Genomic DNA, 12533 nt, shown 5'->3' on the forward strand with positions numbered 1-12533 from the left:
TGGTCGCTCGCCGGCTGCCCTCTAGGCACTGACTTAAGTCTCTGATAGGCATTATCTCATTTAATTCTCAAAACAGTCCTTCAAAATAGATATTATTATCATCACCCTTTTCTAGATGAGGAAACTGGAGCTAAGGCAGGGTAAATACCTACCCAAGGTCACACAGCTGGTTAGTAACACTGGCAAGGCCAGGACCAGGGGAAGTACACGGGGTGCCGTGGACACAAAATGTCAGCATGCATTGGCTCTCGGGCTCAATCAAGTGCAGGGTCTGCACATGGGGGTGCCTCACCTCACCCTCGTCCTAGCCCTGTCTAACAGAGCTTGGGTTTGCACCCAGGTCTGTCTGCATCCAAGCCCTTGCTTTTTTCTCTATGGTACATCCCACTCCAGAGGAGTTCATCCTCGTGGTAGTAACTAGAAGCTTCCAAAAGCGTGACACAATAGGGTGGGGTTTCGGGCCTCCGGGGGCTGACTACGGAGGCACTACTTGCCAGGACCCCTACAGTTAGTCCAGAGAGGCAGTTGCTTGCTCCTCGTGACTTTAAGCAAGTCCATAATCCAGGTTAAAAATGGGGGGCTGCGGCCCTCACACAGTTAAGCAAACTCAGGCTGCTGCCGCCTGCTTGCCAAGCTCGACTGCCTCCTTTGGAATCTATAGAGCTGACCCCAGGCCAGAGTCTCACCCGGCACTTCGCATCATTTTGCAGGCTTTTCAAATCCTCTACTTATCCCCGTGAGGGCAGGGCTTCTGGTCCTCATTTTTCTCCTTGGGAGGAAAAGCTGTGGTTCAGAGAGGTTAACCAACGTGCCCCTGTCACACCATCCGCAGAGCGACCGGACCAGCGTATGACTCAGATCTCAGGGCTCGTTCCTTCCCACCTCACTGCCAAGAACTAGGTCAAGACCTCAATGAGGCTAGCATTCAGACTTGGTCAGGGGGTGGGAGAAATAAGAAAGATGGCTTAGGGAGGGGGCATAAAAACCAAGTCAGGAGCAAACAACTTCTAAAATATAATAATTTGGCTAAATTTAAATGTGTGAAAGGGTTCAGAATGATTCATAATGCATGCAGATTGATGCAAATGACTTGCAAACGATGCAGAAAGAGATGAGAAGAGTACAGCTTACCTCTCAGCCATAAGCAGGAGTGGGCAGGACTCGAGGACTCCGTCTCAGGCAGCCGTTTTCCAAGCAAACCACACCTTCAGGTTAAAAGGACTTTCTGATGCAGCCCGACAAAGCCCCGGAACCTGGAGTGGTGAGGACAGAGGTGGGCCCATTGCTATCTCCAGACTCTACAGTCTCTGGGACCCCCCACCACCAGCACCACCCCGGCCCCAGGCTTCCCTTCTCTGAGCTAAATAATTCTCCTTGCTTTCCTTTCACCAATAAGCCTTCCTTTTTTTTCAGTCTTTTAGCTGTCCTACCACCTTCTCCATTTCTAACAAGTCAGGAGGGAGGGTTTGGCTGAGATCTGAGTGAATTAGGATGGGCCAGAAACTTCTCAGACCACCCTCGCTGTATATCCATATAAGCCTCACAGCAGCACAGAGGGAAGAAAATGGCCTCTATGAGGGGAAATATGGGGGTGCGGACCAGGGTCTGCCAGCTGTGTGGCCTCAGATGAGTTACTAATCCCTCTGAGCCGCCCTCAATTTCCTCATATGTCAAATGAGATGACTAACAGCTACTGTTTGTGGCTATTGGGGGGGAGTGCCATATGCATTCATGCCTGGTACATTGTAGGGTGCTCAGGCATTGGCCCCTACCTCTCTCTGCAGCCCTACAGCACCCCACACACACACACTGCAGCCACCTGCAGCGGTCAGATATACCCCAGGCTTTCCTGACTCCACTCCCATCCACACAAGCTGGACTCCTACCCGCCAGCTCATCCTCTTTGTCTGAGAGTCCTACCTAACCATCATCTTCAAACCTCCACCCCCCCATGTCCTGCAACCAGCCAAGGACTCCCGCGTGCCCCTGCCTCCGTGCCTGTCACAGTCATCTGTCTCCCTCCCAGGCCCGGAGCACCCAATGGCCCTGACACTGCGCAGAGATTTTCCACTTTCTCAGGGCTTTCACCCCATTCTCTCCTTTGAACGTTGAACCCCCACTATCCTGTGAGTTCGAAAAAGAAGCTATGGTTCTTCTTTGACCAGGGAAGAGGTTGAGGTTCTGAGAGGACACACAGCTGGGAAGCGGTCCGCTCTAATCCTAGACCCCAGAGCCCTTTGGTCCCTCCACCTTGCCTCCCCAGTACAGCCACCCTTACTGGTGAGGTTTCTCTTTTCATAACTATGACCACCTCCCCACTTTCTTTGTAAGCCCCTTGGTGGTCTGGAGCCATCTCAGGTCTCCTCATAGGCACAGAGCCTTATGCCATGCCCACGTGCTGTGAGCTCCAATCAGTGCCTGGCTGCTGACAGGGCGATGGGCCGGAGACTCTCCTCTGAACTCTGTGGACACCTCAGTTTCTCGCCTGCCACATTAGCAATCAGTCAGCCCTCCAGGCTTGTCTCTGCAGAACAGGCCTGGGCTCCACCTTAGGAAGCCCCCAGGAGGCCCCTAACATGCTTAGAACATGAGACACGTCCTAGAATTATAGGAGGAGAAGCCACCGTGTGTGCACATGAGCAAAACCGCCTTGCCTCGCTTCCTGGAAGCTTTTCATAAGGACCCTGAATCTGAATACACAGGGACATGAAAACCTCCTGAGTTCCTTTCCCTGGCAGCCAGTCTCTGGGGAAGCATTTGTAGCTGGTATGCTAGCTGTCTTCAGACATGCCGCTCTTCAGATACGGTTCACCAACTGAGTTATTTTTTCCCCCATCCTTGCTTGACTTTATCTCAACAACCTAAGAGGCAGCAGAAATGATCCCACATTTTTATTTTCATCATGATTTGTTCCTTGTTGTCTGCACACATGTTGCTCCAGCAGGAGTTACTGGTGGGATGGGAATAAACAGTCTGGGCTTGTAAACACCACGCTCCTCAATCATTCCATGTGGGACCTTCGTGTGTCTACACACCCATGGGGACATTTTAAACCTCTCTACCAAGTCAGTTTCTGCTACTTCCACCATTAATAATAATCATCATAAACACTTTTGAGTGCTTCTTAGGTGCCAGCGATAATTCTAGGACTGCATGTCTTCATTCCTTTAATCCTGATAACACACATGGGCTAGAAGGCTGTTCTCTTATTACCCCCATTTTACAGATGTGGAACAGGGAAGTTGAGTTACTTGTCTAGGGTCACATGAGTACTTCGATTGTGGACAGGGAGAAATATCCATAACGGGGACATCCCAGGTATTCAGGACAGCCTCACCCCGACACCCCACGTTAATATGAACTCCCGCTCTCCTCCCCCTCTCTCTCTTTTTCCCCCACCCCTCTCCTTTTCCCTCTCTTTCTTTCTTCTATCCTTTTACTAGTTCTTTACCTTCCTAGCTCTGTGACTGAAGCAGTTCACTGTCCCTGTCTAAACTTGACAGCCCTCTCCTGACCATGGAGAGAGGAACCCTCCTTGCTGACCTCCCAGGCTGGTGTGGTCAGGCTCAGAGAACCATCAGGACCACAACAGTAGTGCACGTGACCCCCTGGAAGCTGCTGGGTTGGCAAGAAGGGCGTCAGTCTTCATCGCATGGCAGGAGCCCATGTGCTTTGTCCTATTGCAGCATCTCGGGCTACGGAGCTGCTGGCGGAAAGGGCGGGAGGAACACCATGATGCGATCCCACGGTGTGTCTGTGCTGGGCATCTTCAACCTGGAGAAGGACGACACGCTGTACATCCTGGTCGGGCAACAGGGGGAAGACGCCTGCCCCAGCGTAAGTGCCCAGAGCAGGGGTTTCTCTTCCACATTGACCCTAGATCCAGGCAGGCCCCTCGGAGGGCACCAACGCCTGACACACCCCTTTGGGGAGCTCACGTTCTGGGTCCATTTGGGTGCATGAGAAAGCGGGTACTGTGGCTGTTAGGGTTTTACATCCCTACAGGGATCAAGGCTGAGGCACGGGTTTCACGAGTAACCTTAAAACTGAAGAACTGAATCCCATTTGAATGGGCAAATGGTTGTTCCCCTGAGCAGAAGTACAAGATGAAGCTACTTCCTAAACTTTCTTGCTAGGGCACCGTTGTTTTCAGCCATATTATTATAAACAGGCTAATACCAGGTTAAACATTTCTTGTTCAGCTCTTAGGCACATGTATGTCCATAACTGAATAGGAAAAGTTCTGAAAGGTACAGATAACAATGATTGCTTCTGGGGAGAGGATTGGAGTTGAAGATGCTTTATCAGTAATGCCTGATGTAGTTACAAAAAGAATGCGTTCACGTATTATTTATTATTAGTGTGATTAAAACTTAAAAAACATTTTAAAGCACAGATCGAAGCTGGAAGACCATGTAATCAACTTCCCCCATTTTACAGATGAGAAAATGGAGACCACAGAGGTGAAGAGACTTGTTTAAAGTCACTCATGACACAGCACAGAATAGGGACCCTGCCTCCTGTTTTTGCTGGGCCTCGCACTTGCTTGGGCCTCGGTTTTTATGGCCTTTCTCTCTTTTCAACTTATAGCTCATCACTGGACAAGCCAGACTGCCATTCTCTGCAGCCCCAGAGACAGCCTGCCTTCTTTCTGGTTTCTGAACACACTGGGGTGTCCAGTTGTCAAACATGGAGAGTTCCAACAATAGGAGTTAGAAATACTGATAGTGCTCTAAAATTACCAGGAGGATGAGAAAGTGAGGACTGATGAAGCAGGAGCCATGCAAACTCCCAGGATCCAGGTGTTTGCCTCTAGTCTGTGTTGAGGGAGGCAGAAGCCTGTAGGTGCGGGCATTCAGCACCTTGCAGGGCATTTCCCCGTGAGCCACGGCCCACTCTCACCTGGAGCACAGCTTCCGCCTGGCAGCTGTGGAGCCAGGCAGCGGGGTCCTAGTGCCCAGGAGCCAGGGGTTCTCCAGGAACCTATCCAAGAATAGCCTTGGAGGACAGATGTGGCAACAAAGGCTACCGAGAAAGCCGTTCAATTACACAAACTAAATTCAGGGCTCCTAAGAGCTAGGCGCTAGGCTGGGAGCAGAGCACAACCTCCGCCTCCCCCACCACTTTACGGGGTTAAAACAAAGCAGCAGGAGTAAGCTTAGCAGGTGCAACCTTGTGCATGAGAAATGTCTGGACTCCAACTTTTATTTAGCAACTATAATCAGGACTTTCCAGCCTGATATATTAAGTCATTAAATTACAGGCTGCTGTAATTTTCACAGGAATTTATTGAGTGCTAATGTAATTCTTTCATCTAAGCCGAAAGATTGCATTGACTTTTGCAAGGGACTTTTACTTGATTGGATTGTAATCAATTATGTCTTTTCACAGGACTGCTTCCTTTTCTTTTTTAATTCAATTGTAATCTACTTGTTCCTCTGGGCTGCTGCACTTTATCATTTCATTAATCAACCTACTTGCTCTCAAACTTCGCGGATGCACAGGGAGTTTCGAAGAAGCCAGTTTTCAGCCAGGGACAGAGGGCAGCCCCCTCTGCTGGTTGGGCCCGGCATAGCAGGGCTTGGGGAAAGGAACTGGTGTTTCCGGTTACCCCACGCCTCCATCCCCCCAGGAGTCATTGGGAGAGGGAGAAAGAAAGACTGTTTACAGGTTCCACCTCAATCTCCAATCCTTCCTAGGCAGAAAAATGGTGCTCAGAGAGGATCCTCTAGAGGACGAAGTGGACTCTAAGAATTAAACTGCAGGATTTGGCAGCTTTGCTGATTCAAATGCACATCCGTGTGGAATCACTCTTCCTGTGTGCCATCCTCAGCGCAGAATGGGCTCTAGCTGCCGGGAACCGCCACACACACACACACACACACACACACACACACACACACACACACACTCTTGCCTCTGCTTCTCCAGTTCCTTCCCAGCCTCATCTGGTGGCATAACTCAGGGTTTCTCGACATCAGTACCACTGGCATTTTGGAGCAGATAATTCTTTGGGGGGGCGGGGCTGTTCTGTGCACTGTAGGTGGTTAGCAGCGTCCCTGGCCTCTACCCACCAGATGCCAGTAGCACCCCCAGAAATTACAGTCAAAAAAGTATCCAGACATTTCCAAATGTCTCCAAGGGAGCAAAACCATTCATCTAATTATTAAATCTCACCACTACCATCACTCACAAGGTAAATATTGTGAAGGGCAAGCCCACACCCAACAGTACCCAATTCATTCGATGTATTCAGCAAATACTTATTGAGTACCTACTATATGCCCGTCACTGTTCTAGGAACTTGGGATATATCCATGAACAGAAGAAACATCTTTGCTCTCAAAGAGCTTACGTTCATTCCAGGGGCACAGGGACGAACAGACAATAAGTAGTTAATCGGTTAATAAGTTAATCGGGACGTCCAAAAGTGAAAGTGTTAGGGTGCATAGAAGTAGGGTAAAGGGGGTCGAATGTGCCACAGTTCAGGGATAGGTCGCAATTTGAAACAGGGTGGTAAAGGAAAGCCTATTGAACAAATTTCAGCTGAGCAGAGTCCTGAAAGAGGTGAGGGCTTGAACCAGGAAAATATCTGGAGACTCCAGCAGAGCAGAGACCAAGTATCTGAGGTGGGAGCATGCCTGGTGTGGAGTGGAGGGAGAGTAGGTAAGAGATGAGGTCGGAAGAAATGCGGACCAGCTCAGGCCATTGTAAGGTCACGTTTAAGCCATAGGAGACTTTTGAGCCAAATAGTGAGAACAGAGCCCGGATGCAGTTTGCGTATCTAAAGGATCGCAAAGTGGAGAATAGACCACATGGGCTCAAGCAAGAGTCAGGACAATGAATTCAATGGCTATTGCCTTAACCCCAGCAAGAGGTAATGGTGTCTTGGACCAGGATGGTCACAGTGGAGGTGGCGGAAAATGGTTGAATTCTGGGCATATTTGGAATGTAAAATCCAAAAGGATGTCCTGCCTGATTAGATAAGAAATTGAGAGAAGGAAAAGATCAAAGGTGACTCCAAGAATTGTGCCTGAGCCACTGGAAGGAAGGAGCTGCCATCAGCTGAGTTGGGAAATGCTGTGGAAGGAGCAGGTTTGGGGCAAGGTCGGGAGTTCAGTGTCAGACATACCGAGCTGTACAGCTCTGTCTGGTAGATAGCCGAGCAGGGACTTCCAGAAGACAGCTGGAATTCAGAAGAGAGATCTAGAGCAGAGATACAAATTTGGGAGAAATCAGCATAAAGTTGAGACAGGATGAGATTGCCTAGGGAGCAGTACAGATTGAAAAGACCAAGGACTGACCCCTGAACATGCCCAACGTTTATAGGTCAGGGAAAAGAAGCCGAACCAGCAAAGGAGACTGAGGAGGAGAAGCCAGGGATGTTAGAGGAAATTCAGGAGTGTGTACAGTCCTGAAGGTCAGGTGAAGAAATTATATTATGAAGACGTGATCGACAACACCGAATGCTGCTGCTGGGTCCAGCAGGACGCAGACTGGATCCGCAAGATGCAAGACTGATGAAAGGAGACCCCCAAGCAGGGGCAGCAGGGGACAGGCATGAGTCTGGGCTCCAGGTGGACAAAGGCCACCCTTCAGCCTGACTGCTCCCTCCTTCCCACACTTGCAATCTCCAGCCATCTGCAGCTTCTATTCCCAGGAAGAGGGCATCCCCAACGGGTGGAGACCACACTGCTGCCAGGTAGAGGAGAGGAAGAAAGGGAGCAGGTCCGAGAGGATGGACTATCTTAGCACCACTGATTCAGACTGGGCAAACCCCCATTTACAGAGGAGGAGGCAGGTCTGGGGAGGTGAGGTGGTGCAGCCAACCTCTGGCAGGGCCTTCCAGAAGCCAAATTGGGCCCTGTATTCTGTGCTCTGCTCTGCCCAGCTGACGGCCCACATTTCCGTCCAGCATGCCTCTGGCCTATCGTGCCTTCCCCAGGCAGCAGTTAGCAGGGTTTCCTTCCAGCAGTCTCGCCACCAACCCCACAGCCCTGGATGGCGCTGCACATATGCAGGAGAAATGTCAGCTCTCTACAGTAGCAATTCACAGCCTTCCTCCCACACTAAATCCACTATAAAAAATATCAAATTATTTCCATCATTAAATCCAAAATGCCATGAAACAAATTGCATCTCGGCTATTTATCTGAAAATTTCTCTAAGACTCATTGCCAGCACCCCCGAGTGCTTTAGCATAAGGAGTGGCTAAAGATGAATTGCCATGTCCGCTGGCTGGTTGCACAGCAGCATTCGATGGAAATTTGATGTTTTATTGGCCTTTTTTCTATTAAGTGAAAGAAAAGTCATTTTCCTCTGAGGTCAGGTCGATCTTTGGAGAGTTCCTCTTAGCTGCTGTGGCTGATAAGCGACAGCATGACTATTCTCGAAGCACTGTGCTCTCTTTATTCAGAGATTCTAGCTTCTGTGTTACAGGAATCCCCCCAGCCAGAGACATCCCCAGGGACTCAGTGATGCCTGGGCTTACGCCAGGACCATATGGGGCCCAGAAGTGAATCCAAATAAAACAGCAGCCACTTATTGAGTCCCAAGCACGTGTGAAACACCATCCTGTACTACCCACAACCTGTGGTGTCCTTATTCCCATTCCACACATGTGGGTCAAAGAGCTTGAGCGCCTCTTCCACAGTTGTTCAGGGGTGTCTGTCTGATTCCAGGGTTCACACCCTGTTCTCCATGGCGGACATAGAGAGCTCTATTTAGGGCTGTGCCAGGGAATTTCAGGAGGCAAGAAATGGGACGCTAGCTGGAAGGAATGAGTTGTCCAAAATGGAGAAATGATTATCCCAAAGATGAGCTGAGAATAAAATCCAAGTCTGGCCTCCCACTGGTTGTTTTCCTCTTTCCATGAGGCCTCAGAACTGCAACTTCTCAAAAAAAAAAAATACCAGTGGTGCCTCACTGCCTAGACAACGGCGTCCAGCTTCTTCTCAGATTGTACCCAAGGCCCCTGTCCAGTTTAATCTGACTGTCCAGTTTGACTCCTTCTACCCACCCTCACTTACATGTCCCCTGGCCCTATCTCACCACTTAGGGCCTTTGTCATCCCCTCTTCAGAGACCAGGGGATCCTAAAAGTTTCTCCTGAACCATCTCTCTGTCCTAAAATGGACTTTTCTGAGCCAAGGAGACTCCTTGGCTTTTTCCCCAAATACCCCACTCGCCCTCTAGGTTCATGCTGCTCTCTCCCTCTAGAATACCCTCACTTTCTCTCATTCTCTGTGTTTAAAAATATCTCTATCAGATGTAATGTACAGCATAGGAAACATAGTAAATAATATAATAAGTTTTTACAGTGACAGATGGTTACTAGACTTAACATAGTGATCATTCCTTATATTCCTAAGGTATATAAATGTCAAATCACTATGTTATACACCTGAAACTAATATTGTATGTCAATTATACTTTAATTTTTTTTTAAAAAAAAGTCCCTATCCTTCAAGGCCCAAATAAATGCCACCTCCTCCAGGCAGTCCTCCCTGATCATCAGAAACAAAGACTCACTCTCCCTCCCCCAGCTTCTCATGCATTTGCTATCCAAGCTGTCCTGTGGTCCTTCTCTAATTCTGCCCAGAGTGACAGTTATCTGGGTATGTTTTTTGTCTCTTCAATTCAACTGTAAGCAATTGAGAGGTAGGCCCTATCGTTAAGCATAGAAGATCCATCTGCTGGGAAGTAGAGAACTCTGAGCGCAAACCTGAGGTGCTTTTTGTTTCCACAGACAAACCAATTAATCCAGAAAGTCTGCATTGGAGAGAACAACGTCATAGAAGAAGAAATCCGCGTGAACAGAAGCGTGCACGAGTGGGCAGGAGGGGGCGGAGGAGGCGGCGGAGCCACCTACGTGTTTCAGGTGAGACCGGCTGTGCCAGCTCCCCAAGGGCAGTGACTCTGTGGGTCATGAGGTTGGAGCCTCGCAACAGCCCTGGGAACAAAACGCCTCTCAGCCCCATTCAAAGATGTGGAAACCGAGGCCCAGAGGGATGTAGGGCTCCCTGTCTGTCCAGGAAAGGACAGGCTCTTCTCTTGCTGATGTTCCAGCCCAATTTCACCACGCAGCCTTTTGCCATCCCTGCTTCAGAGCTCCAGAGGGTCCCACTGTGCCCTCCTCTGTCCTAAGGTGAACTTTTCTGGTAGCATCGCAGTCAGGCCAAAAGGCAAAGACTTCCTGCGAGGTCCTCCCACAGGGACAGTGACGCTGAGGGCTTAATCTTGAGGTCATGTGGGTCAGAGCCAGAGACCCCTGAGAATGGAGAGAGCGAAGAGACCTGTGCTACCCCCAGCACCCAGACCTCTGAGACTATGTAAGCAGCCTCTAAGCTCGAGCCACCCCAGTGGTTTTGCTTCTCGGCTTGAACCCTGACTGCTGTAGGAGCTGGAGGGGTGGGCTGGGTTGTTGTAACGTGAGTTCAGAGCCCTCAGACCCCCGAGATGTCACCCACTGCCCAGCACTCGGACACATTGAAACATTTAAACTGGGGCTCAGGGGTCTCCAGCTGGAAGCCCAGCTCGGTTTCTCAATTTGTGAATGTCTCTCCGGCCAGATGAAGGATGGTGTACCAGTGCCCCTGATCATTGCGGCCGGCGGTGGCGGCAGGGCCTACGGGGCTAAGACGGACACGTTCCACCCCGAGAGATTGGAGAATAATTCCTCGGTTCTAGGGCTCAATGGCAATTCCGGAGCCGCAGGTAACATGCTGCCAGCACCCCCTCTGCCAGGTCTGTGAGAGTTCCAGCTCGGCCTCTTAGTCACTGGGACTTGAGAGGCTGGGAGCTCTTATATTGGTACCAGCATCGAGGAGGAAGGGCAGGCAGCATCTCTGGGCACCACAGACCACCTTGCTAACAGGTTTGGATTTGCAGAGGTCACTGAGAAAATGAAACAGGCAGCAGCATTCGGACAGCCAGTGCAGCCCTCCCTGGGTTTTACCAAATGCAATTGGGTGTGAGCAAACGGAAGAATCTGGGCCCAGTCAGGCACCCCAGGCCCCTGTGATTCATACCTCCAGACCCCGGGCTGCCAGCTCTCACAGCAACTCACTGGAAAAGCTCTTTCTGGACTCTCCATGGCTGAGCTTTCTGTGCTGGTTAATGAGAGCCAGATACACAAATAGGGGACAGACATTGAAAGGCATGTGGATTCTTCGATTCCTCTGAAATCAGCCACCTCTAAAGAGAAAAGGCATCTTTGTGTTTTCCTTTTTCCACAATCAGACTGACAGAGGAGTTTTGAAGGCATTTAAGATTTGAGATTAATTAAAGCAAATACGCAAACTTTCTCTCTAATCAAGAGATTGCTCGGGATAGAAGACAGAGTAGCAACAGTTGTTGGGTCCCCGGTGAGGAATTACCCCCAGCAGTATTTATAGCGCCCCTTGCGCCAGTACAATTTCATAAATTACAAAGCACTTCCACATCTACTGTACATGTGCTTTTCAAAACAATCCTGTAAGGTTTTTCCAGAAAGATACTATTACTCCCATTTTACAAAAGAGTCTGTGAGCTCATACAAAGTTAGTGGATTTTTTTCACAACATGGCCAAACTGTTTCATTCTGAATCCATTTTTTAAAACATTGTTGTTCGTTTATATTTATTTTTATGTCCATTATTTTATTTTCCACACATTTGCTTGAAGCCTGCAAGATGGAGCAGGGTGGGGCAGTCAGAAATCACCTCAGCTGGGGATTGTGCAGGAAGTAAGGGCAGGAGGGTTGGGACAGGGGAGGAAGGGCAGACATGGGTGGCGTCAGGCCCCACTCGTCCTAAGATATTCACTGTGCCCATGGCTCTGCGTGGCCGGCCACCAGAACCCACGTCAGGTCCCTAATGGAGCGAGGGGCCTTCCCTCTGCCATCTGACTTCAACAGCTATGACAGGCCCACACCCCCTCCTCTGGCTGGCAGAAGAGAGCCCAGACACTTGAAACGCAGGCATCCCTGTAAATTCTGAAGATGATAAAAGGTCCCCACGACTTGCCTTGATTCAGCTCACTCTAGACCTGGCCAAGAACACTCGGCTTTTGAACCAAAGGCCTGATGGGAAGCAATGGTCCAAGGCTCGCTCCCATCTGCATGTGCTGGCTGTAGCCAAAGCAGGTCTCCCTAGGACAAAGGGCACGCTCCTGGTTTTCCAGCTGTGGACTCTGTAGCCCCCAGGCCCCCTGAAGACCGGGCCCCTGGGCTCTGGAACTGGAGCGAGCACCCCTCACAATGCACCTCGTCCTGCTTCCTTGGCAGATCCCGCTGCTGACCTAACCTAGCCTGCGTCCTCACTCAGCGCTGTCTCCCTCTCTTCCTGCAGGTGGTGGAGGTGGCTGGAATGATAACACTTCCTTGCTCTGGTCTGGAAAGTCTTTGCTGGAGGGTGCCACCGGAGGACATTCCTGCCCCCAGGCCATGAAGAAGTGGGGGTGGGAGACCAGAGGGGGTTTCGGAGGGGGTGGCGGGGGGTGCTCCTCAGGTGGAGGAGGCGGAGGATACATAGGTAAAGACGATTCGTGTTCAGG

General features: G+C 50.1%; 1 protein-coding gene across 1 annotated transcript in view; it reads left to right on the forward strand.

Annotated features, from left to right (window-relative positions):
• ALK (ALK receptor tyrosine kinase) overlaps window positions 1–12533 on the forward strand; it is a 646243-nt gene that overhangs the window by 609164 nt on the left and 24546 nt on the right. The window contains exons 13-16 of the mRNA XM_033125413.1: window positions 3687–3837; window positions 9748–9879; window positions 10571–10715; window positions 12329–12511. Coding sequence (XP_032981304.1) covers window positions 3687–3837; window positions 9748–9879; window positions 10571–10715; window positions 12329–12511 — 611 coding nt within the window. The remainder of the gene's footprint in view (window positions 1–3686; window positions 3838–9747; window positions 9880–10570; window positions 10716–12328; window positions 12512–12533) is intronic.

The sequence above is a fragment of the Rhinolophus ferrumequinum genome, chromosome 13, assembly GCF_004115265.2.
Source record: "Rhinolophus ferrumequinum isolate MPI-CBG mRhiFer1 chromosome 13, mRhiFer1_v1.p, whole genome shotgun sequence".
In the NCBI taxonomy this organism is placed as follows: Eukaryota; Metazoa; Chordata; class Mammalia; order Chiroptera; family Rhinolophidae; genus Rhinolophus; species Rhinolophus ferrumequinum.